Below are 25,261 nucleotides of genomic sequence, written 5' to 3' on the forward strand. Positions count from 1 at the left end.
TAGATTTCCGAACATTTCGATTTCTGATAACTATATACGTATATAAGCATGTTGCAATATATTTGTTTTCGTTATTTATCGCCTTAAACGCACATGTATAATAATTCACATTCTGTATACGGGTTAGGCTGTGCCAGTGACGTCAATATTTCCCCTTCCCATAGTTCACATGAGCGATGTTTCCACGCTTCCGTGGTCATGCAACCGTAAGCCTGGCTGTTGGCATCTCGACGTCAGCTGATGTCACAAAGGAAGTTTTCGTAACCGGATGGAATACCTGATGATAAAAGTCTGGCTGTGTAGTTTGAAATTTATTTGTTCGTGTTTTTGTGTTGCGTTTATACGTGTTGCGTGTTTGGTTTGTGCCGCAGAAAATACATAGAGATGCAAGTAATGATAATATGACGTCAGGTAATGTGTCGCGCGAAAAGGTTTGGAAAAATATAAACCATGGCGTGCCCGATAAGTAAATGAATCAGTATTACAGCGGTATAGAATTAAAGCCCAACGAATAGTTTACTAAAGGGTGGGGTAAGATGGGACACCGTTTCATTCCATTTTTCCGTCCCATTTGGTAGTAAACAAATAACATTCAATGAATTATAAAACCGTATCGTCACGACCCCCATAAACCGTTATTAATTGTTTAAAACACGATCAGAATATTTGAATATTATGTGCTAAAGGTGTCCCGTCTAACGCTTAGATTGAGCAGAAAGTCCTATTCATATCTCACATTGTGGAATATAAAAATCAGAGTTAAATTAGAGATATACGTAAACATATATTATAACGACAGGTAACGTGTCGCGAAAAGGTTTGGAAAAGGGAAAACCATGGCGTTCCCGACACGTAAATGGACCCATATTACAGCGGTAGAATGAAAGCAGTAAGGCGAATATTGAACGTGTCAGTTTAGAATATATATTGAATTTTAGAAGTTTTATTTATTTTGATGATTTTGTACAAATATTTTCTATTTTTTTTCAATTTTAGTCATCATGTTAAGTTTAAAAATGTTTCGTCTTGCTGTGATTCTTCTTCTGCTGAGCATAATGTGCGTGAACGCCGATAATTCAATGCGGAGTGAGCTAACAGGTTAGTAGAGTCTCATGGTCGAAATTAACCCCGAACTCGTTTGTTACATATTTACATGTACTGTACAGTAGGTGGGGTAAGATGGTCCATACTTTCATCTACAAACTCGCTACATCAATAACTCCCTTATAGATTATATCTCGTATTAATCCGAATCACGAGCAGACTGTAGCGGTTAAATATATCGTAATTGTCCATACCCTGTTTGTCCTTTATATTTATGACTTCGTGCAATACAGCTGGGTGTTCCATCGCATGTTTTCTAATAGGTTGAATGTTTAAGTCGTTCTGCGTTATTGTGTGGTGGGGGTAACGTAGAAACTTTGACTGTAGCGGTTAAATATATCGTAATTGTCCATACCCTGTTTGTCCTTTATGTAGTAGGATGGGGGAGGATGGGACACTTTGTCAGACGAGAATTTTTTAATCTTTTTTTTTACGGACCCCCATTTAATGATAATCAGGAAAATAAGGTTACAGAATTATTCGACAGTATTATCACGACTTTATAAAACGCACGTCAAAGCCGATTACTGTTTTTAAATATTATTAAAATACGCAAAAGAGAAACAGTATATTTTGAACAGGTAAAAAATTGCGAAATAGTAAGGTGCCAATTTTGAATGCTCGCTAAATCATAGTAAAGCCGATGAAATTTTGTAGTTTGCGAGTGTGAACGATGAAACTAGTTTCATAGCTTTATTTAAAAAAAATTGAATATTTCGTACAGTTTAATTTTGTCTTATAAAACTAGTTTTAGTTTTGTTAAAATAACTGAGATATAAACATGAGGAAAATAGGCAGGGGTCAATATCTTTTTAATTTGAGATAAAAACAACAACAAAATATCGGTTTAAAGTTATATATATAAAGTTTACATGGCAACGAAACTAGCACAGCCGGTTAAAATCGGTAGGTTAACTACAAGTTGCAGAATATACTGTTAATGTAAATATATTTCCCGTCTTCCCCATAGATTGTAGTTTTGTAGGTTTTTATTGCCAAACTTTGAAAGGTTTGCTTTTAATTCAATAATTTATTCCTTAGGGGTTATTTAAATATAAGATACTGATATAATAAAAACATAATATATGGAAAATATATTCGAAATTCAGTCATTTGCACTTGGAGATAATTTATGAGAAGTGGCTGTAGCGGTTGATTGTGCTCTAGCACAGATTTAATGATATAATGATAGCTAAATTTAACACTAATGCATAAAGATTGAATATAAAGCAACGTTGTATAGCGAAAACAAAAGCATGACAGGAATGGAATGCAGTTTCGCTGCTTTCGTAACATCTACTTTCCCGTCATTCTAATCGTGATAATAAAACAATTACCCAGTTGTGTGTATGCCAGGCGAGGCAATTGCCACATGCTAATGACGCGTTTTATTGTTTTGCTACACGTGTTTTTCGTTATATAAACCTTTCACTTTCCTGTACTGGGAGGCAGTACGGGGCTTGCAATAGTTTCGCTGCTTTCGTAGCATCTACTTTCCCGTCATTCTAATCGTGATAATAAAACAATTACCCAGTTGTGTGTATGCCAGGCGAGGCAATTGCCACATGCTAATGACGCGTTTTATTGTTTTGCTACACGTGTTTTTCGTTATATAAACCTTTCACTTTCCTGTACTGGGAGGCAGTACGGGGCTTGCAATACCCTGCTGTTCTCACTTTGTCTCTAAGCTCGATGGCGCACTTTCACCGTACAATAAACTGAGATGTGCCGTACAAGTGTCATACATCGGTGTGCAATGCGTTGCGGAGTCGGATAGCGTGTGCGTCGGGGCAGGATGGAACAGCGTCGTCGCGAGGCTTCGGAGCGCGAACCCACAACTTCAACTTTAGCCGCCCCCCACAATTGGTGAACCGCTGGACACAATCCTTCCGATGGCAACTGCAGTCAACGGTGAATCTTTTTCTGTTTATCTATACTCTATGCATATTGTGAGCTGACCACTCACAGGGTTTCACTAGTCTATGTGGCCCGAATACTATATACTTTATTACTGTTGAAGTAGGGTCCGACAAAGACCTCCAACTAGCATAACCGTTGAGTTGTTATATGTGCTTTATACTTTATTACTGTTGAGGTGAGTCTGACTAAGACCCCAACAAGCATAACCGTTGAGATGGGTAAAATAATGTTTTCCCCCAACGAGTGATGGCAAAATGCCCTCTTATACCTATTTTTAGGCTTATTGTGAGTTGATACACTCGCAGGGTTTCATTAATGTTATGGCCCGAATGTCTATTTCTTCTTTGGTCTTATATTTGTATGCATATTGTGAGTTAGCACACTCACAGGGATTCAGCTGCCTATACCTGAACCACTACCTTACAGTAAATTGTTCGCTTGTTACTGCAGAAGCCATTTGTCGTTTAAAACCCAGTTTTATCTCTACCTATCTTACCCGCTCGTTATTGTATTTAAATATTCAATCTCTATGGCATTAGTACTTTCTCTCCAATTTGTTTTTCAGACAATCTGCTGCTCGAGTACTGATACTCTACTGATACCCTGCACGACACTGCGAAAGCGTGAGCGAAATTTGATCAAATGTCCTCATCGATGCCTAGTCTAGTCTGCTCAACACAAGAAGTTGCGAATCTTGCAACAAGTCTACCGTCGTGAACCTGTCAAGTAGCGACAAAACAATTTCAAGATGAGGAACAAATGAACAATACTCGCGATTGCGGACGTATATGAAACCATTCTGTGTGGTGTGGGCGTATTTGTAGCGGTTGATTGTGCTCTAGCACAGATTTAATGATATAATGATAGCTAAATTTAACACTAATGCATAAAGATTGAATATAAAGCAACGTTGTATAGCGAAAACAAAAGCATGACAGGAATGGAATGCAGTTTCGCTGCTTTCGTAACATCTACTTTCCCGTCATTCTAATCGTGATAATAAAACAATTACCCAGTTGTGTGTATGCCAGGCGAGGCAATTGCCACATGCTAATGACGCGTTTTATTGTTTTGCTACACGTGTTTTTCGGTATATAAACCTTTCACTTTCCTGTACTGGGAGGCAGTACGGGGCTTGCAATACCCTGCTGTTCTCACTTTGTCTCTAAGCTCGATGGCGCACTTTCACCGTACAATAAACTGAGATGTGCCGTACAAGTGTCATACATCGGTGTGCAATGCGTTGCGGAGTCGGATAGCGTGTGCGTCGGGGCAGGATGGAACAGCGTCGTCGCGAGGCTTCGGAGCGCGAACCCACAACTTCAACATTAGCCGCCCCCCACATGGCTTATTGTGCGAAAAACAGTGTAGCAATACCCAATTTGTAACAAAAATGTAAACTTTATCAATAGTTATTATCAATTTTCTGTTATTTCAAGTTCATATGCATTTGTAGAATACAATATTTATCCATTGATGTTCGAACAATACCCATTGTCGTTCAAACAATTCCAATTGTTATACAATAATATAATGTATGTAACATGTTAAAAACTATAGTAGTAGGGCAAGAAAAAGAATGTTTAAACTTGATTTTTAGAGCGTACAGTATTATTTCGTGTTATTTACGTATATTTCTATTTATAAATACACTTATTAATCAAAATTAACAATGATTTTAAACTGCCCCGTCTTATCCTGTGTGTTTTCGAATTTGTAAAATTTCACCTGTTTTGTGAATCGCTAAATAACTCCTCGTGTGTTTTATTATATTTTTTGAATTGTTGTCAATTAATAAAGGAATGATAGTACTAATTCGCGGTATCACTTAAAAACCGTCATGCATTTTGATTTTGGAAATATTTGGCAATATGTGCTTAAGTGTCCCATCTTCCCCCACTGTATACATATAAAGCAAGCGCCAAAGGCTATCACTGTTTTTAAATATTAAATTGTTTTGTATTGTTACGGACGGTACTTGACGTATATTCGGTTCGTTCGGTTTCATGCAACTCTGGTATCATGTCGTTACGTCATTTTACGTTAGATACAACTGTAAAATAGCGTTGTTAATTGTTAAACAACGTTTAGGAAATATGAGATATTATGTACTGACGGTATCCCATCTTACCCCACAGTTCTGTATGGGATATTATGTGCTAACGGTATCCATCTTACCCCACAGTTCTGTATGGGATATTATGTGCTAACGGTATCCATCTTACCCCATAGTTCTGTATGGGATATTATGTGCTAATGGTATCCATCTTACCCCACAGTTCTATATGGGATATTATGTGCTAACGGTATCCATCTTACCCCACAGTTCTGTATGAGATATTATGTGCTAACGGTATCCATCTTACCCCACAGTTCTGTATGGGGTATTATGTGCTAACGGTATCCATCTTACCCCACAGTTCTGTATGGGGTATTATGTGCTAACGGTATCTATCTTACCCCACAGTTCTATATGGGATATTATGTGCTAACGGTATCCATCTTACCCCACAGTTCTGTATGGGATATTATGTGCTAACGGTATCCATCTTACCCCACAGTTCTGAATGAGATATTATGTGCTAACGGTATCCATCTTACACCACAGTTCTGTATGGGGTATTATGTGCTAACGGTATCCATCTTACCCCACAGTTCTGTATGGGGTATTATGTGCTAACGGTATCCATCTTACCCCACAGTTCTGTATGGGATATTATGTGCTAACGGTATCCATCTTACCCCACAGTTCTGTAAGATATATTATGTGCTAACGGTATCCATCTTACCCCACAGTTCTGTAAGATATATTATGTGCTAACGGTATCCATCTTACCCCACAGTACTATATAACAGATATTATGTGCTAACGGTATCCATCTTTCCCCACAGTTCTGTATGGGATATTATGTGCTAACGGTATCCATCTTACCCCACAGTTCTGTATGGGATATTATGTGCTAACGGTATCCATCTTACCCCACAGTTCTGTATGGGATATTATGTGCTAACGGTATCCATCTTACCCCACAGTTCTGTATGGGATATTATGTGCTAACGGTATCTATCTTACCCCACAGTACTATATAACAGATATTATGTGCTAACGGTATCCATCTTACCCCATAGTTCTGTATGGGATATTATGTGCTAACGGTATCCATCTTACCCCACAGTACTATATAACAGATATTATGTGCTAACGGTATCCATCTTACCCCTGGGGTGATGGGCCAATATTGGTCTAAATCCCAGGTTCCATAGCATGTTATGCCGCGGGACCTCACCCACATAGAATAGAATATGCATCTGTGGGGGGCGGCTAATGTTGAAGTTGTGGGTTCGCGCTCCGAAGCCTCGCGACGACGCTGTTCCATCCTGCCCCGACGCACACGCTATCCGACTCCGCAACGCATTGCACACCGATGTATGACACTTGTACGGCACATCTCACGCTGTTCCATCCTGCTCCGACGCACACGCTATCCGACTCCGCAACACATTGCACACCGATGTATGACACTTGTACGGCACATCTCAGTTTATTGTACGGTGAAAGTGCGACATCGAGCTTAGAGACAAAGTGAAAACAGCAGGGTATTGCAAGCCCCGTACTGCCTCCGAGGACAGGAAAGTGAAAGGTTTATATAACGAAAAACACGTGTAGCAAAACAATAAAACGCGTCATTGGCATGTGGCAATTGCCTCGCCTGGCATACACACCACTGGGTAATTGTTTTATTATCACGATTAGAATGACGGGAAAGTAGATGTTACGAAAGCAGCGAAACTGCATTCCATTCCTGTCATGCTTTTGTTATCGCTATACAACGTTGCTTTATATTCAATCTTTGGGCATTAGTGTTAAATTTAGCTATCTTTATATCATTAAATCTGTGCTAGAGCACAATCAACCGCTACAAATACGCCCACACCACACAGAATGGTTTCATATACGTCCGCAATCGCGAGTATTGTTCATTTGTTCCTCATCTTGAAATTGTTTTGTCGCTACTTGACATGTTCACGACGGTAGACTTGTTGCAAGATTCGCAACTTCTTGTGTTGAGCAGACCAGACTAGGCATCGATGAGGACATTTGATCAAATTTCGCTCACGCTTTCGCAGTGTCGTGCAGGGTATCAGTAGAGTATCAGTACTCGAGCAGCAGATTGTCTGAAAAACAAATTGGAGAGAAAGTACTAATGCCATAGAGATTGAATATTTAAATACAATAACGAGCGGGTAAGATAGGTAGAGATAAAACTGGGTTTTAAACGACAAATGGCTTCTGCAGTAACAAGCGAACAATTTACTGTAAGGTAGTGGTTCAGGTATAGGCAGCTGAATCCCTGTGAGTGTGCTAACTCACAATATGCATACAAATATAAGACCAAAGAAGAAATAGACATTCGGGCCATAACATTAATGAAACCCTGCGAGTGTATCAACTCACAATAAGCCTAAAAAATAGGTATAAGAGGGCATTTTGCCATCACTCGTTGGGGGAAAACATTATTTTACCCATCTCAACGGTTATGCTTGTTGGGGTCTTAGTCAGACTCACCTCAACAGTAATAAAGTATAAAGCACATATAACAACTCAACGGTTATGCTAGTTGGAGGTCTTTGTCGGACCCTACTTCAACAGTAATAAAGTATATAGTATTCGGGCCACATAGACTAGTGAAACCCTGTGAGTGGTCAGCTCACAATATGCATAAAGTATAGATAAACAGAAAAAGATTCACCGTTGACTGCAGTTGCCATCGGAAGGATTGTGTCCAGCGGTTCACCAATTGTGGGGGGCGGCTAATGTTGAAGTTGTGGGTTCGCGCTCCGAAGCCTCGCGACGACGCTGTTCCATCCTGCCCCGACGCACACGCTATCCGACTCCGCAACGCATTGCACACCGTTGTATGACACTTGTACGGCACATCTCAGTTCATTGTACGGTGAAAGTGCGCCATCGAGCTTAGAGACAAAGTGAGAACAGCAGGGTATTGCAAGCCCCGTACTGCCTCACAGTACAGGAAAGTGAAAGGTTTATATAACGAAAAACACGTGTAGCAAAACAATAAAACGCGTCATTGGCATGTGGCAATTGCCTCGCCTGGCATACACACCACTGGGTAATTGTTTTATTATCACGATTAGAATGACGGGAAAGTAGATGTTACGAAAGCAGCGAAACTGCATTCCATTCCTGTCATGCTTTTGTTATCGCTATACAACGTTGCTTTATATTCAATCTTTGGGCATTAGTGTTAAATTTAGCTATCTTTATATCATTAAATCTGTGCTAGAGCACAATCAACCGCTACACATCTTACCCCATTGTTTAAAATAAATTTCAGCTTCCGGAAGGAAATACGAGGAATCAGATTGTGGTGGTACGGTGAAGGACACGACACACTGCAATTGCCCGGATACAGGTTTCGAATGCGACTGTAAGAAAACAAATTCATGCAAAGGTTTATCATGTATACCAATACACAAAGTATGCGATGGGGTAGCGCAGTGTAATGATAGAAGCGATGAATCCAATTGTGCATGTGATAGTAAATACAAAGCTCGTTGTGGTTGCATCTTTCAAACTAACTGTACGGCCGATGCAAAGTGTATATATCGATGGAATGTTCTAGACCACGATAAACAATGCAGTGACGGTTCTGATGAGCCTTGTGTCATAAGTTATTCATCGGAGGGCTTTTGTTTGTTTAACTTACTTCAGTGCCCAAATCGTAAACTTAAAGATTTGGCCATTTTACGTCTAAGAAAGTATACACTCTTCCTATTTTGTATCTAAGGAAATATGACGTGTACACTCATCATAGATGTTGGAATGTGAGTAGATGTACAGAGGATCAGTCATGCGGGGATGTTTATTGGCGATGTGTGATGGACTGGCGGGGCTCTGGTAAACACTGCACCGCCTTGTTGGCAGAGACCAATTCATTGCTGCAGTGCAATAATGGTAGATTGATTAAAGGTAATCAAATATGTTACCAAGATGATAGTTGTGGAAGCATGCAAACCAACAACGCATTTAGATGCAAGCCGAAACCCTTGTACGGATGTACTCAAGAATACATTACAATAAGCGAGCATAATCTCTATGATTCTGACTCAAACTGCGCTGATAAGTCGGACCTTTGCTTCATCGGGGACCTCAAGTGCTTCCGTTGCCTGCACAGTGGCGAGTTGATATCTGTCAATCAAATTTGTGACGAAATAATGGACTGCCGCGACTTCTCGGATGAATGTTTTTGCCGAAATCAAACAACTTGCCTTCGTTACAAAGCTAGTAGGTTATCATGTCCTCCCGGGATGGTAATTTGCATTGAAGAAAATACTTGTGTGTGGAGCCGACAAGCATGTATAGAAGCTACAATCGTGAATACCGTGCCACTGCAAGAAAGAATCAGCTGTGACAACATCCGAGGATATGGTGTTAAATGTGACGGAATCTTTGAATGCCCTTATATGAAGGATGAATGTGGTAATTGTACGAATAGACCAGCAGTTTGTGATCAAAAGTGCTGGTATGTTTATGATTGGCCTGGAATTAAACATTGTAATGGATTTCCGTATTCTCTTAATGGTTTAACTGCTCCGATTCCGACACCTGGTGGCTGGTATCGTGACGTTAACGTAGGCTTGATTATTACTTTATTAAACATGTCGTTCGAAGCATTATTCAAGATAATAAACAACCCCAAAGTCACCAACGCAACTTTAATAACCGATCTCGCACAGTCTGGAGGTGTTTCAGAATCTCAAGTGTCGGACGTGATTAGGAAGATTAAGATGACACCCGGTGATTTCTTACGAATTGGCAAGGATTTGATTAAGAAATACAAAGTGTTTTTCCCATTATGCGATCCCGGGTTTGATGAGGTAAGCTGTAAAAACCGACATAACTGCACTAACGACGGGCTTGTCAGCATTGATAAATCTCGTGTATGCGACGGTAAAACTGACTGCGATAATGGTTCTGATGAACTAGAGGCACGTTGTAAGTCGAAGTTTTTTTACTGCATGAACAAAACACCCCTGATTGTCGATCGTGAACGAGTTGAAGATGGTATCAAAGACTGTTCAGATGGAAGCGACGAATGCCCTGAAAACACTTCGAAGTCAACTATATTCTCCTCCCAAGTTGATATGATCGAAAATCTATTTCTACGCGTAGCCTTCTGGGTAATGGGTTTCTTTGCACTCGTAGGAAACTTTGTCGTCATTGTTTCTAATATTTTGAAGCTTAAAACTTTCTCCAAAAATGCAGCCATTGTAAACAGCAACGGTTGGTTGATTTTGAATCTAGCGACTTCAGATTTACTCATGGGCGTTTATCTACTTTCTATTGGTATAAAAGGAAGTCTATATTCGGGAATATATTGTTACCATGACATAGAATGGAGAAGCAGTCCGTTATGTTCTCTGCTTGGAGCCACAGCGCTGTTGTCTAGCGAAACAAGCATCTTCATAATGACCATTATGACGACACAGCGATTGTTTGTTGTATACAAGCCCATAGCGATGAGGAACGTCAGGTTTCGTTTCACTTTCGTCCCAACTGTGGTTGCATGGGGTCTTGGGCTTCTCGTGGCATTGATACCTTTACTTCGAAATGCTTCTGGCTACTTTACCATAGCTGTTTGGTACCCCAATAAATTTTACAAAACAAACGAGGTTTCGAGATTGAACATGATCGAGCTAGCTACTAGAATGACTAACACATCACCTGCCAGTTGGGAACACACCAAAGATATTGTGAACCAGAAAGTCCCACTGTTTAAGATCTACAGAGATGTTCATTATTACGGGTTTACCAGCGTGTGTATGCCGAAGCTGTTTTTGTATAACGGAGAGGAAACATGGGAGTATTCTATGGCTATAATCACGATTAACTTCGTTCTCTTTCTATACATGCTGGTTGGATACATCGTGATATATAAGAAGAGCACCAAGAGGGCGCCACCTAGTGCTGCAGACGCCCGCAAGCAATCAATGCAAAATCGCATCTTTCGACTGATAGTTACAGATTTTCTGTGTTGGATTCCAATATGTATCATGGTTTATATTAGTCTATCAGGAGTTAAAATAGACCCAGTTGTGTACGCTATAAGTGCTGGCATTTTGCTTCCTTTAAACAGTGCGCTCAACCCACTCCTTTATTCCCAAGTGATTAGCAGCCGAGTGTACAGTTTATACACGTATGTAGTTCAACGATGGCAAACGTCACATACCCCACCAAATCCTCCTGAAATACCGATGGCTCAACTAAATGAGAATTAAGTATACGCCTGTGCTTGATTAACCTTTAAACATCTGTTTCCAGTTTTATTTTCCGACCTTTCTTGTTCTGAATCTGTTCATATTTATTGTGCTTGTTTCAACAAATCTGTAAAACACGACCAGTATTGCCCTATAAGGCAATACTTTCCAGTTTATTTTTCAACTTGCCGCGTTTTTTATTCAAGTTAATGCAGTAATTTATTCCTTATATAAAATTCTCTTAAAAAGTTACGTTCATTCATTCGTTGCCGTAGCCCAGCAAGAGACACAGTGATTTACGTTACTGATAAGTGCCTTCACCAAAATAGACTTCTGCTGTAACATAAACAGTAATATTACTTTAACGTATTTTATTTTTACTCGGATTGTTAACAACACTGTATATGACCCGAGTAAATCTGTACTTGTTATTTTCCATGTAATTAGATATTGTGTTGCATCTAACTGCTTATTAACATAAAGCACAACATTGTTTACTGTGATGTATAAGCATTTTCACCACATAATATTTAGATAACTTACGTTACAGGAAAACAGTCGTTATTCTTATCCGTTCTTAATTATATGACGTAAACGCTTTGTGGTAAACATTTTTATCACGCGTGGATTTTATGTAGTTGTATAAAGTGCCTGCATGTTATTATTGGTAGTTTTTTAAGTAAAGTGTAAATGTTCATTTTGTTATGATTGCTGTTATAATTCTGCTGTATATGATTAAGTATAAAAACAAAACAAAAATAAACTTATACTCAAGAATCTGATCTTGTAACCAACACAAAACTAAAGCACTCGATTAGCAAATCTCGATAAACGTGTCTTAAGGTTGCGTTCATATAAATAATATTAGATGTTTAGTTGTCGTCCCACCATTGCTGTGGTATACACTTGGTTATACTGCGCGCCTATTTATCGAATGGTTTGTATGTTTTGAAGCTCGATGCTGCCACCATTATTTGCGTGTGTGGTTTGGTAATACACTCAACGTAATTGAAGCCCAGTAGTGAATAATTGGTTGCCAAATTGTCAAACACGCGGAGAACAAAAATCTATCACCAACAAAATATTGTATAAGCTCAGCGTAAGGTTTAAATATAATATTGTGTGAACAACTAAGTAGAATTGAAACGACCATCACCTTGTATTCTTGGTCTGCATCAACGTGATGGTTTGCTTGCCGGCTGTATCGTCGACTTGCCAGAGCCGTGGCGGAAATGAGATCTTGGGCAGAGAGATTCGTGTTCGGATACCAACTAACTGTTTAATAAAGGACTCCTAAACCAGTAATTTGTACATACAAAATGACTACAAATGCTGTAAACACTATTTCTAGCTTCTACGTAAGATACTTCCTCGTTTAGTCGATTTAATAAGTTCTTATTCTAACAAAACCACTGCAAACACCAAGAACACAACAGACCTGCAACTGCTCTGATTGTAAACTCCATTTTGAAAAACAAAATTCCATTCATGAAACCGTGACGAAACAATGCATTATAATGGGTATTGTTCGCGTTAATAGGACTCTTATTTTCTGAGCAGTTTAGGTGTATTCCTAGGGGAGCTATACCCACAGTACTGTATTATTCCACCCGCCCAAAGTAATATATTACGTATACATAACACACAACATACCTGACGAAATGTATAGCATATCCGCTCTTCTTACTTATTCTCTTGAATCTAAATATCCTTTACTAGCGAGCACGGGACGCCTGAAGGCGGCATGTTGATTAGGCGTGCGGGACTCCATACGTGGAACGGCGAATCGTTTCACAAAAATACTTGGAAGGGCGAAGGCGTCGGGCTGTCGTTGCTTGATTGCTTCGTACTTGTTCTGGTTTGGTGGTTGTTCCAAAATGTCCATTGGTTGGCAGGCTGTATCTTGATCCAGTGCCGAAACAACATGATAGAACTTGGTTTCATCGGTGGTGATGCGTTTCAGTTGAAACTTGGCTTCAGCTTGAAGAAACCAAACTCGTGGTTGAGAACATAATGTTGGCAGTTTGATTGCAACAGCGTTTTCCAATTCCATGTAACGCACATATATAAATACCGATTCGGCAATCTAGTTTACCAATGAAACGGTTAATGCTGTACTGTGTGTCGCGAAACTAAAAGCGAGAACACACATGAAAAATGATAAGAAGAAGGCAATCTATACGCTTCAGTGCTGCAACGGGTCGCATGCGTAAGTTATTGTCACCCAATACGAACCTTAAACCTTGAAACTGGTCACTTAATTAAGCGGCATCTGTGTGTTTGGCGTTAAAGCATAAAGCTTGTGCATATTGAAACTTGATCGTGTAATAACGACGGTCGGTTTACGGTTCATCCCATCTTTTCACTTTCCATATTACTCGACCCTGTATTACTGTAACCGAAGTGACAAAATAAAGTTACTTAACATGGTCCACTCCGTTTTAATTCAACTTTCTTTCCACGAACCAACTTTACCAACGCACGATATGCTTGTTGTACAAGCCAAGCATGCGAGGTATATATGAACGACATTGTATATGAATCAAATAATACAACAGCGCTGGTGAAAAACCTACTACGTTATATATTAAGGCGGGATAAGATGGGTAACGTTGGCGCATAATATTCAATATTTCCTAAGGTTTTTTTAATTAAACAACGCTCTTTTAGAGGATACAGTTATATAACTTAGTAAATATTCTTTGTTTACTACCAAATGGGACGATAAAAGAGAATGGCTCATGAACCATCTTACCCCAACCTACTATATAGGATAACCTCTAACATACAGTCTTTTTTGGTCTCTCATTTCGGTATAACGAAGACAACAGCACTAATAGAATGTTAGTCGTCACCGCTTAGCGGCCCCGACACATGAGTGACAGAATTAAGTGAAGAAAGTTTGTTTTCTTTCTTCCATTTCATCCTCCTGTTTTGAAACCATATCTTGATCTGACGTTCGGTGAGACACAAAGTATGGGCGACCTCTATGCGGCGACGACGGGTTAGGTAACGGTTGTAATGAAACTCTTTTTCAAGTTCCAATGTCTGGTACCTCGTGTAAGCTGTCCTGGTTCGCTTGCTCGGGTCTGGGGTTTCCCCTCCTGCGAGAATATTAACATAAACACAATATAATCATCGCAAACTTAAAGAGTCCGGCCCACGGTTCTCATGGTTGCGCAGTTTTTTGCATAAGAATAAAGTTTTATGTCTACTGATGCTAAATTAACAGCCAGTTTGTGAAAAATCGCTTTAATTTAAAAGTTATGAACGTTTAAAAAATCAAATTTCAAAGTTGTAATAAACGTCACTCGCGGGCACTGTGACGTCACAATGCAATATTTCGTTTATGGGGAAAACCCGGCCTATCAGCGGTTTATCGTTTATTGGGGGTCCTACTAAAACACGCCCGGCGGGGCCCGGTGGGGCCCGGTGGAAAAAAATATACTAAAACACGCCCGGTGCGGGGCCCGGTGGGGCCCGGTGGGACCCGGTGAGGACCCGGTGTTACGAGTCATACTAAAACACGCCCGGTGGGGGGCCCGGTGAGTATTTCTTGAAAGGGGAGCTTTCCCTATGCAAGAGCCACCAAATTGCGTGTGTGAAACAGAACTTGTGAAAAAATTGGAAGATATTGTTTGTCTTCAAGGCATAAAGATGGCAATTTTCGGTGATAGAAATTACATTCTTGCTTCGCACGTCATCGCTGAAACAAAATGTGCATAGGAAATAAAACATGATGATGAAAATGGACACGTAATTCGCAAGTCCTTTAATTATCGCTCTGCTAAAACGGAAACAAACGTTGGATCGCGCTACTGAGGGCTTGTCCGAATACGTAAAAGCCTAACACGCTAACTAAAAGACACATCATGTCTAATATTTACATTTTTCGTTTTAAAAGTTACATTGTTCGTCTTTTAAAGTTTTTAATAATAAAACTTCGATCAAGTAAGTGTATGTATAGTAGCACATATAGTAGGGTGGGGTAAGATGGGACGCCTTTTCATTCTGTTTTTCGTCCCATTTGGTAGTAAGCAAAGAACATTCAAAGAATTATAAAACTATATTCTTACGACTCCCATAGAACGTTGTTAATTGTTTAAAACACGAACAGAAAATTTGGATCTTATGTGCTAAAGGTGTCCTGTCTCCCCCCGTCCTACTGTAATATTTAAATATCCTGATCGTGTTTTAAACAATTAACAACAGTCTATGGGAGTCGTGAGGACATAGTTTTATAATTCTTTGAATGTTCTTTGCTTACTACCAAATGGGACGAGAAATAGAATGAAAAGGTGTCCCATCTTACCCCACCCCCTATTAACAAAATTGCCTTAAATACAGTTCATTATGTAAGTGTACAACGAAACAAACTTCGTACATCCATAATCAAAGTTAATTTTCAAAAAACTCAACTCGGGGGTCTCATTAGGCTAAAAATCTGAATACACGCATCACATTTTGGTGGATCTTGAATAGGGAAAGCTCCCTTTTCAAGAAATACTCACCGGGCCCCCCACCGGGCGTGTTTTAGTATGACTCGTAACACCGGGTCCTCACCGGGTCCCACCGGGCCCCACCGGGCCCCGCACCGGGCGTGTTTTAGTATATTTTTTTCCACCGGGCCCCACCGGGCCCCGCCGGGCGTGTTTTAGTAGGACCGTTTATTGGTGCAGTTTTGATAGATAAGCAAATCAAAACGTTTTTTAAGGTATTAACAATACCTATGGCTTCAGAAACTTATTGGAAACTATTTCCTAGGGATCCGTGTATAACCACACAAAATAGCCTACCAAGCTTAGTGGAGAATTAGTTTTCGTGACTTTCTAGGGTTCAGATTTTAAATTCTTTTTCTTTTTTCCCTATATGGCATAGACTATATTTATATCTGTATTTAAAGCTACCATATAGGAGTTTACCATAAGCCGAGTAATCATGCCTGATAGGTGTTGTGTTTAAAATAGCAAGACAAGAATGACTAAAGTAATAATAAGTATATATATATAGGTGTGTGTGTTTTCATTTTCAAAAGGAAGAGCGGGGCTTAGAAAAAAGCAAGCAACATTACATTGGTATGCGGGTCATCTCATATTTGTAGTGCACATTTTACTTCAGATGATTTTACTATGATATGTTCTCATTAGGATATGCAAGGAAACTTGTTCGGATCAAGTAAGCAGCATGTATTTGGAGAGCGCAGAAGAACAGATCCACCATCTGGTACAAGTATTCTTTATTCAAAACAAAAAATAATACAATACTTAAATATGTATTTCTTGCAATGTTGAATGTACTTAATTTAAAACAACATAACTCTTGCATGAATCACATTTTGTATGAAACAAGACCATTCAAAACTGAATGATGAAAAATTCTTGCAAATGTTGTTGAACTGTCACTATAATGTTGTTCGCTTATACTTTTGATCAGTACTGATGGAACCTTTCTGTTTTCCTTTTCCAGTCATTCCGGTACCTATCGAACAAAGTTCTGATCAGCTGTGTAGCGATACTGTCTAAAAAAAATAAACACCATAAACATGTGATTGATCAACTTTTTGGTATGAAGGCCAACAAATCAACAATAAATACTAGACTAGAGTAAATTGATTTCACTAAATTTGTATTCCATGCTCGGGTCTCAGTCAAGAATATCATATGTCCAACACATATCTGTTTACACAAATTTCAACAAATTCAGGAAAAAAGACAGTGCAAACTTTAACCAACAGACTTATTAAATGTCACATTTTTTTAATAAATGCTATTCTTGGTCAACCCACCAAATTGTGTTGTTGATTTGCTCAGCTTCACTTATTTTCCATGGTCTTGGCCTGTCTACTTCCCCAACACTTGCTGGAAGTACAGGTTCAAACTGGAAAGGCTCAATACCTATTGCTAGTGGACTAGGATCTTCACTTATGTCACTTCATTAGATGAAATACTTCTATCTGACTATACATCACACACTGACACTTTTACATTATTGTTAACTGACAAATTTAAATAGCGTAATACTGTAATACACTTACAAACAATTTTAAAAAATATTAATTTTAAACTAAAATCAGGCCACGGCAATACCTACGCATATTTCTTAATTTAAAAGTAACAGAAAATGCTATCTCGACGGTACACTGTTTTGCTGCAAACAGCAAAGCCTAAATCAGCTGATCGATTAGAAAAGATCGTGACGTAATTTACGTCATAGTGCCCGCGAGTGACGTAACAATAGGCGAATTTTTTGGCACTTTTTAAAACGTTTTTTTGGCCAAACTAAATATTTTTTTCACAAAAAAATACCACAGATAGTATTTATTAAGTGTAAATTTTCATTTAAAACCAACTTGTATGAGCGTGGTCCAGACTCTTTAAATGGGACTTTTGGTCCAATAATATTTCTGATTTTTAAGCACGCCATGGGACCTGGGATTTAGACCAGAGTTGCCCATTACCCCAACATTGTATATGCACATTCTATTCTATATGGGTGAGGTTCTACAGTGAGGCATGCCATGGGACCTGGGATTTAGACCAGAGTTGGCCCATTACCCCAACATTGTATATGCACATTCTATTCTATATGGGTGAGGTCCTACAGTGAGGCATGCCATATGAGTCCTTAAATTTAGACCAGAGTTTGCCCATTACCCAAACACTCGGGCGTAAACTGAATATCACAAAGTTGTTCTTCGTCATAAACATCACGATCACATGACGTCATATCATAAAAATATTTCATAAATTTTTCCTCACCATGAATTCTTTTCATCCACGGGTATATTATTGCGTCACGATCGCTTCCGTCACTGCTTTCGTCACTCTTACGCTCGGTGACGTCACGAATGGAAGGTGACGTCACGAAACCATGGTGGTCGCGAATGACGTCATTTCCGTGAAAAGGATGCTGCATCACGTGACCGGGATGCTGGCTGTTGATTGGACGAGGTTCCATAATACCCCATTCATGCGTCATAGATGATAATGGTTGATTCTGTTGTGACGAAACAATTAAAATATTAGAAGTCGATGATGGTACGCTGCTACCATTGTGGGCGTATGTGTCCATGGACAAGAAGCCCAACGACAATTGCTCAAACCCAGTGGTCACTAATGGGTTGTCTCAATTATCAGCTATATATAAAAAAACACCAACAAAGTTACATACATGGTAACTTGTAAGCGTGCATGAGGTGTATGAAACAGAACACCCGGGTTTTAACGACTGTCGTTGGCCCCGCCATGCGAAGATAAATACATTACATTCATTCATAAAACAACGGCGAATAATGTTTAAATTCGACCCCGAACCCCGCATCTACAGTTCGTGACCCTAAATCCGTTTAAATTTACGACCTCATTATTGAATCATAGTTTCCCCATCTGTTAAAATGCTACGTAACAAGGTCTATTGTCAAAATAAAGCGCCACAATATCTGATCAAAGCAATTAAATACAGATCATAAACCACAGCATTATGCCGTGATGATATTCAACATGGGCAATAACACAGCATATTGTTTATCCTCTTGTATTTTGGTTTATAATAAAACATTTTTATCATGAGAATCCATTTATCCACGAAATCTTATGACACATAAAGGCAATTGTTTCAACCCTGTGGTCATTAATGGTTTGTCCAAATTTTCAGCCATACGGAAAACAATCACCCACAAAGTTACATACGTTGCCCCGCCATGTGAGTATAAACAAGTTCCATACAGTAGCCACACAACTTACTTCAGAATACTTGGAAGTGTTTCTCGATTCTGGAACGAAATATCCGTTTGATGACGTACCAGCTACGCTCGAATGACTTTGAAGTGATGCTTTATGACGTAATAATGCATCTGAAGCAATGGGGTGACGTACCAAAGCATTAAAGTTAGCATTGTTCAAATCCATTATATCGTCACAAACACCTCATTCTCGTACTATTGATAATCCTTAATAAACAAACGTTCTAGAATTAATTACAACGAGAATTATTTCAACAACTATTCTAGAATTTAAATTTCCGCTTCCTCTCGTTACGTCACAATCGACATAATCTAGTGGGCACGCGTCTGCATTGTAACCCTATGTGACGTCATAAGAAACAATGTCTAGAATCCCCAGCGTGAAAGCGAGCGTGACAAACAAGGTGAAACAATTCTCATTATGACGCCATAACTTTAAACGTTGCGATAAATGTGACCTAAACGTTTGTAAGCAAAATAATAAATTACATGAAAATTTATAATAGACCTATTATAACATACAGTACATTCGTACAGAACTATGGGGTAAGATGGGATACCGTTAGCAAATAATATTCCATGTTTTCTAATCGTGTTTTTAACAATTAACAACGATCTTTTAGAGTCATGAAGATACAGTTATGCAATTATGTAAATCCTTCTTTGTTTGTTGCCAAATTGAACGATAAAAGTGAATGAAAACATGGACCATGTTACCCCACCCTGCATGGACCATCTTACCCCACCCTAATATATCTTGTAATAAGAAAACATTACAGCAATAATGAAATCTTTTAAAATATACCGATAGCGAAGCGCAGTGGAGCGCGTTAGGTCATTATTTAAAACGACAAACATTCGAACCATCCATCACATCTACGACGCCATTTTGTTTGACGTCATACCAAATTATATACGTGTAGCTATGTTTCTGCTCAATCTAAATAGATTGGAGATATAAGATGTATAAACTAAAATAAACGTATTAAGACCAAAACAAAATTTAAATAAACCAACATTAATTACCAGCAGGTAAAATCATAAAAATATCGTATTTTTAAATCTTTCTGCTTTATCCTTTGCCCATCGACTTCGTGTATAAATATAAAAGGGTTGGGGTAAGATGGTTCATGTTTTCATTCTCCTTTATCGTCTTATTCAGTAGTAAACAAAGAATATTTTTAGATTTATATAACCATATTCTCGCGACTTTGAAAGAGCGTGGTTAATTGTTTAAACACGATTCGGAAATATGGGATATTATGTGCTAACGGTATTCATCTTGCCCCACAGTATTATATACGTACATGAATGGTTAACATGGGTTCCTAATTCGTTTTTCTTCTCGGTATTTTAATTAGTTTGCTCTTTGTTATATCGTACTCGAAGTTATGAAAAAAATTATACGTTACGTGTATTCGTAATATCCGCCTAACAAATAAACTTAGCAACAAAAACCTTATTTTTAAACACTGTCAATACATTAAAACATTTAAAGAACACAATTTATACATTTACTATACTTTACACTCCCCTAGCAAGCGCCTAAACTTTAACAATATCCGCTGAAACCTGATATTTTTAAACCTGTACGCATTGAAATGTTGCTTCTATAATAATAACAGTGTTCGCTACACCCGCCTTCCCTGCTATGGTTGTTCCACCGTTGTCTCCAATAAGCTCTCTTAATGACTCGGAAAGATAGCTCTGGGTGAAGAGTTCATTTGCAGGCAGGGACGTTTATGGTTGCTTGATGTTTTTATTGCTCCCCCGACCTTGTAAGCAATTGCTGCCTGACATCAGTTCAATTGAAGCGTATAATTAATCCAAGTGAATCTAATCGAATAGATGCGAGCAAGAGTTCAAAACTACATCAGGACTCACGGTTGAAAACTTACAAATACGTCACAATATGGTATTGGCCGGTTACAGTAATTAGGAATTAAAAAACAATCACCCCACAAAGTTACATACGTGGTAACTTGTAAGCGGGCACAAGGTGTATAAAACAGAACACCCGTGTTATAACAACTGTCGTTGCCCCGCCATGCGAGGATAAATAAGTTACATATGTGGTAACTTGTAAGCTGGCACGAGGTGTATGAAACAGAACACCCGTGTTATAACGACTGTCGTTGCCCCGCCATCATGCGAGGATAAATAAGTTACATATGTGGTAACTTGTAAGCTGGCACGAGGTGTATGAAACAGAACACCCGTGTTATAACGACTGTTGTTGCCCCGCCATGCGAGGATAAATAAGTTACATTCACTCAAAACATTCATTTATCCGAAACATCTATAGTTCATGATTGTGGCGACTAATATTTGTACAATTCTACATTTAACTGTGTTTAGTAAACAGCTATCAATTTCACTTAAACACGGCAACACACCTCTCCGTGTTGCAACATAATAAATACCCCAAATAAAAACAGTCAACAATAGAGATAATATATAACATGTCGTCACAGAAAGACAATTGTCATTCATCCGTGGCGTAATGAATCGTCATTATGACGTTGAAGAATGTTTTTCCACCAATCACACTCAAGGAGATAAGAGAAATTTAAAACCATCGATCAAACCACGGTCAAGTTATTCAAAGCAAACAAACATGAGAAGCGAATAAATAAAGTAATCACTTCAGCTTATGTGAAGTAATTATACGACCATGTTCCACAAATAAATTTCCATTTCAAAAAAAATGAATAAAAAAATTTGTGGTAAGACAGTTCATGTTTTGGTCTCAAATGACCATTTTCACTCGCAAATAATACCCGCGTTTTTTTTTTAAATAATAAACACAAATAAACCGCAAATGTTGTTGCAGTTACCCCCCTCGTGACCGCCTATATCCCTTTATTCAAAACGTAACTTGCCATTTCCATCCGCATATATTTCCCGCAAATTCATCATACAGGTTGGAGTTGTACAAACACACCACGTGATCGATGTCGCAACAGCACACAGGAAATCATAACAATGAAATATGATGTTTCTATGTCAGTTATAGGAGTTTCAAAATCCAACAATTTCTCAACAAAGGTCGAACGCTTCGCTAGTATGACGTCATAAACAACCCTATGCGGTATTAAATGAATATTGTGGGGTAAGATGGATCAGCTCATATTATCCCATATTTCCCTAACCGTGTTTTTAACAATTAACAACGCTATTTTAGAGTCGTGGGGATACGGTTATATAATTATGTAAATATTCTTTGTATATTAATAAACGGGACGAGAAAAGAGAATGATGTCCCATCTTACCCCTCCCCCCCCCCACCATAATAATACGAATATTTCGACAATTGTTTCGTGAACTTTTAAAAGCACAATTCAAACAAAATCTTTTAGAAACATTCTTATAAAACGTGATAACGTTATTGACGTCATCAATGTTAAGACGTCATCCTTGTGATGGGTTATGACGTCACAACCATCTATTGTTCCTCACGACACCATTCATTGTTACTTTCCGCGATATCTTTATTTTCTTTCTTCCATTTCATCCTTCTGTTTTGAAACCATATCTTGATCTGACGTTCGGTGAGACACAAAGTATGGGCGACCTCTATGCGGCGACGACGGGTTAGGTAACGGTTGTAATGAAACTCTTTCTCGAGTTCCAATGTCTGGTGACGGGAATAAGTTTGTCTGCCACGTCTACGGTGGCTTCCTGTGGGGACTGGTTGTTTAAACGATGTTATATAGATGTCACAGTAAATGGAACAACGGATCCGACAAATCCATTGTAATGTATTAACTTCTATAGAATCTCTATAATTAAATGTCTATAAACTTCCTCAGTGGGGTCTAGATGGTAGCACCCTGGGTGTTGGGGTAATAGACCTACACCCCAGGTCTCAGGTGTGCCTCACTGAAGACCTCACCTCTATTTATTCAAAGTTATACAAACATATTACCATGTGTTCGCATCCATGGATATACCGGAACTACATCACTGTTGTCGTTTGTTTCGTCATCAATTACGTCAATAGAGGGTACTTTCCCCCCACCATCCACGAAGGTGTTATAAGACTCACTACCGGGTATTGTGATGTAAGGATAAGGTGCATACGTCATATTGCTATGGTAATATGACGTCATAGAGGAGGGGGGGAGTGGGGGAACGGTGGTCACTTTTGGGAAACTAGATGACGTAGGCTCCCTGTACTGTAAGGAGATTTGAACATGCGATAAGATGGAGTAAGACGGTTGTGGTGTAATATATAGTACAGTGGGGTAAAATGGGATACCGTTAGCATATAATACCCCACATTTCCTAATCAAGTTTTTAACAATTAACGACAACCTTGTTAGAGCTGCGAGGGATCATTCATAAAATTTTGTGATTATTCTTGGGAAAAAACAGAACAAAAGAATGTCCCATCTTAACCCAACCCATGGACATACTTACGTCAAATGTTCCTGGCTTGCTTCGGTAAGAATGCGAGAAATCTAAGAAATAAGTTTAATTATAATCCACGTAATACGTTTGTAAGGAAATAATTATTTATGGAAGAAACTGCAGTAAGATTGGATCTTATTGTACAGTCGGTGTTTTTCTCAATGTAAACTTTTTCAAAATAAATTTTCAATAGTTTTATTTAAATGTTTGCAACCCACTGTGAGTTGTTTAACAGCCATTTATTTTCTAGCTTGTTATAACGACTGTCATTTGCTGTTCCTCATCAGGTTTTAAATATAAGTTGCCAAGTTTATATTAATAGAACCAGCGCCTTATAAATCAAACAATACGTAGTCACCTTGTAATAACTGTGAACCGCCGATGTTATCTCGTGTTTGGGGTGCTTGGATGGGGTAAGTACATGGGGGTTCTGCGGTGAAAGGGTAAGTCCCGCTCATTCTTAGGGTTATAGGGGGCGGCAGAAAGTACGATGACGTCATTACTAATTGGTAAATACCCTAATCTGAGATTAAACTGACTGTTAATAATTCAACTGGGATGAATGACGTAAGTCTGAGCCTGATCTTAAGTTGGTCGATTCTTCCAACGACATGAAACTCTGAATCAAGTGCTTCGAAATACGTTACAAATAACTTACTCGATTTATGTTTGTTACTTATTTCGTATAACTCGATTCTTTTAATAATTAGCTTTTAAACACCCGCATAACTCCGTACTTTTGAAAACTGACTGGAACAGATTTGTTTTCACAAGTGCCTCACAAAGTTACCGAATCCCTCCCAAACCTTAAACCAGCTGCGAGTTGGAATAAGCAGCACGTTATAAAAATATGATGGCCAATAAAACAAGCTGCTATAACATAGCATCAAAACATCTGGTAGAGAGAAGCCATATTTCATATTTATTGCCCCGCGACACAACTCTGCTACTGCTTAGATGCCTGGATACAAGCACAGGCGTGTTGTTGGGCAGTAATTGCTGTTTTTTTATGTTTGAAATAATTTATAAAATGTAAAAATACGAAACATTGTATTGTGTAATACTAGAATATTGAAGTTTTATATTGTTACGTCATAATTAAAGCAACATTTAAGCGCTTTGATGAAATTCTCGCGTCCCGGTTTCGCGGTCTTTATCAAAACGTCATTAATTCTCGAACATTGCTTTGAACAATCCGCCGATGCCTACGTCAACAATAGCTTACGGGCGGTATTGTGACGTCATAACGTCCTTTGTCTTAGTGAATAGTTCTCCAATAAGCGGTCGCTGTTCCAACATAGACGCCGATTGATCGCATGCGACAGTAAATTAGTGAACGATTAATAAAACGTCGTGTAACAAAAGCGTCATATATCAAGGTGTATGCAACGTTTATATGGGCGGGGTATTTATAACCATCCTAATGTACATGGATTGTAATGAATGGAACTTATTTATCCTCGCATGGTTGGGCAACGACAGTCGTTATAACACAGGTGTTCTGTTTCATACACCTCGTGCCAGCTTACAAGTTACCACGTATGTAACTTATTTATCCTCGCATAGCGGGGCAACGACAGTCGTTATAACACGGGTGTTCTGTTTCATACACCTCGTGCTCACTTACAAGTTACCACGTATGTAATTTTGTTGGTGATTGTTTTCTATGCTTAATAATTTGGACAACCCATTAGTGACCACTGGGTTGGAGCAATTGCCGTGTCTTGCCCAAGGACACATACATCCGTAATAGTGGCAGCGACGAGTATCGAACCTGCAACCATTGTTTCACAGGAAAGCGCG

General features: G+C 38.9%; 3 protein-coding genes and 3 long non-coding RNA genes across 6 annotated transcripts; 2 read left to right on the forward strand and 4 right to left on the reverse strand.

The window, feature by feature from the left end:
• The first annotated feature begins 796 nt into the window (after nt 1-796).
• LOC149743710 (uncharacterized) lies at nt 797-11,372 on the forward strand. Its single transcript, XM_089884380.1, has 3 exons — nt 797-1,098; nt 8,382-8,799; nt 8,841-11,372. Exons 1-3 carry the CDS (start codon nt 1,002-1,004, stop codon nt 11,323-11,325), a joined length of 3,000 nt encoding a protein of 999 aa, XP_089740506.1. The 5' UTR covers nt 797-1,001; the 3' UTR covers nt 11,326-11,372.
• Nucleotides 11,373-11,508: 136 nt separating this feature from the next.
• LOC149743711 (uncharacterized) lies at nt 11,509-12,947 on the reverse strand. The gene is made up of 2 exons (XR_016385662.1): nt 12,461-12,947; nt 11,509-11,640 (listed from the first exon to the last, which is right to left on the reverse strand). It is a non-coding gene; the product is annotated as an uncharacterized LOC149743711 (long non-coding RNA).
• A 774-nt stretch (nt 12,948-13,721) lies between these two features.
• Nucleotides 13,722-19,300, reverse strand: LOC149743712 (homeobox protein Hox-A5a-like). The gene is made up of 3 exons (XM_089884360.1): nt 19,047-19,300; nt 18,063-18,300; nt 13,722-14,408 (listed from the first exon to the last, which is right to left on the reverse strand). The coding sequence occupies exons 1-3, from the start codon at nt 19,209-19,211 to the stop codon at nt 14,149-14,151; spliced, it is 663 nt and encodes a 220-aa protein (XP_089740486.1). The 5' UTR covers nt 19,212-19,300; the 3' UTR covers nt 13,722-14,148.
• LOC149743713 (uncharacterized) lies at nt 16,067-16,852 on the forward strand. Its single transcript, XR_016385661.1, has 3 exons — nt 16,067-16,379; nt 16,452-16,527; nt 16,771-16,852. It is a non-coding gene; the product is annotated as an uncharacterized LOC149743713 (long non-coding RNA).
• Nucleotides 16,524-18,053, reverse strand: LOC149743714 (uncharacterized). The gene is made up of 2 exons (XR_016385660.1): nt 17,090-18,053; nt 16,524-16,782 (listed from the first exon to the last, which is right to left on the reverse strand). It is a non-coding gene; the product is annotated as an uncharacterized LOC149743714 (long non-coding RNA).
• Nucleotides 19,301-21,902: 2,602 nt separating the features above from the next.
• On the reverse strand, nt 21,903-25,165 carry LOC149743715 (homeobox protein Hox-A7-like). Its single transcript, XM_089893162.1, has 4 exons — nt 23,817-25,165; nt 23,468-23,508; nt 22,974-23,223; nt 21,903-22,726 (listed from the first exon to the last, which is right to left on the reverse strand). The coding sequence occupies exons 1-4, from the start codon at nt 23,956-23,958 to the stop codon at nt 22,491-22,493; spliced, it is 669 nt and encodes a 222-aa protein (XP_089749288.1). The 5' UTR covers nt 23,959-25,165; the 3' UTR covers nt 21,903-22,490.
• Between the last annotated feature and the right edge of the window lie 96 nt (nt 25,166-25,261).

Source organism: Ciona robusta, chromosome 1 (assembly GCF_009617815.1).
Source record: "Ciona robusta chromosome 1, ASM961781v2".
Lineage (NCBI taxonomy): Eukaryota > Metazoa > Chordata > Ascidiacea > Phlebobranchia > Cionidae > Ciona > Ciona robusta.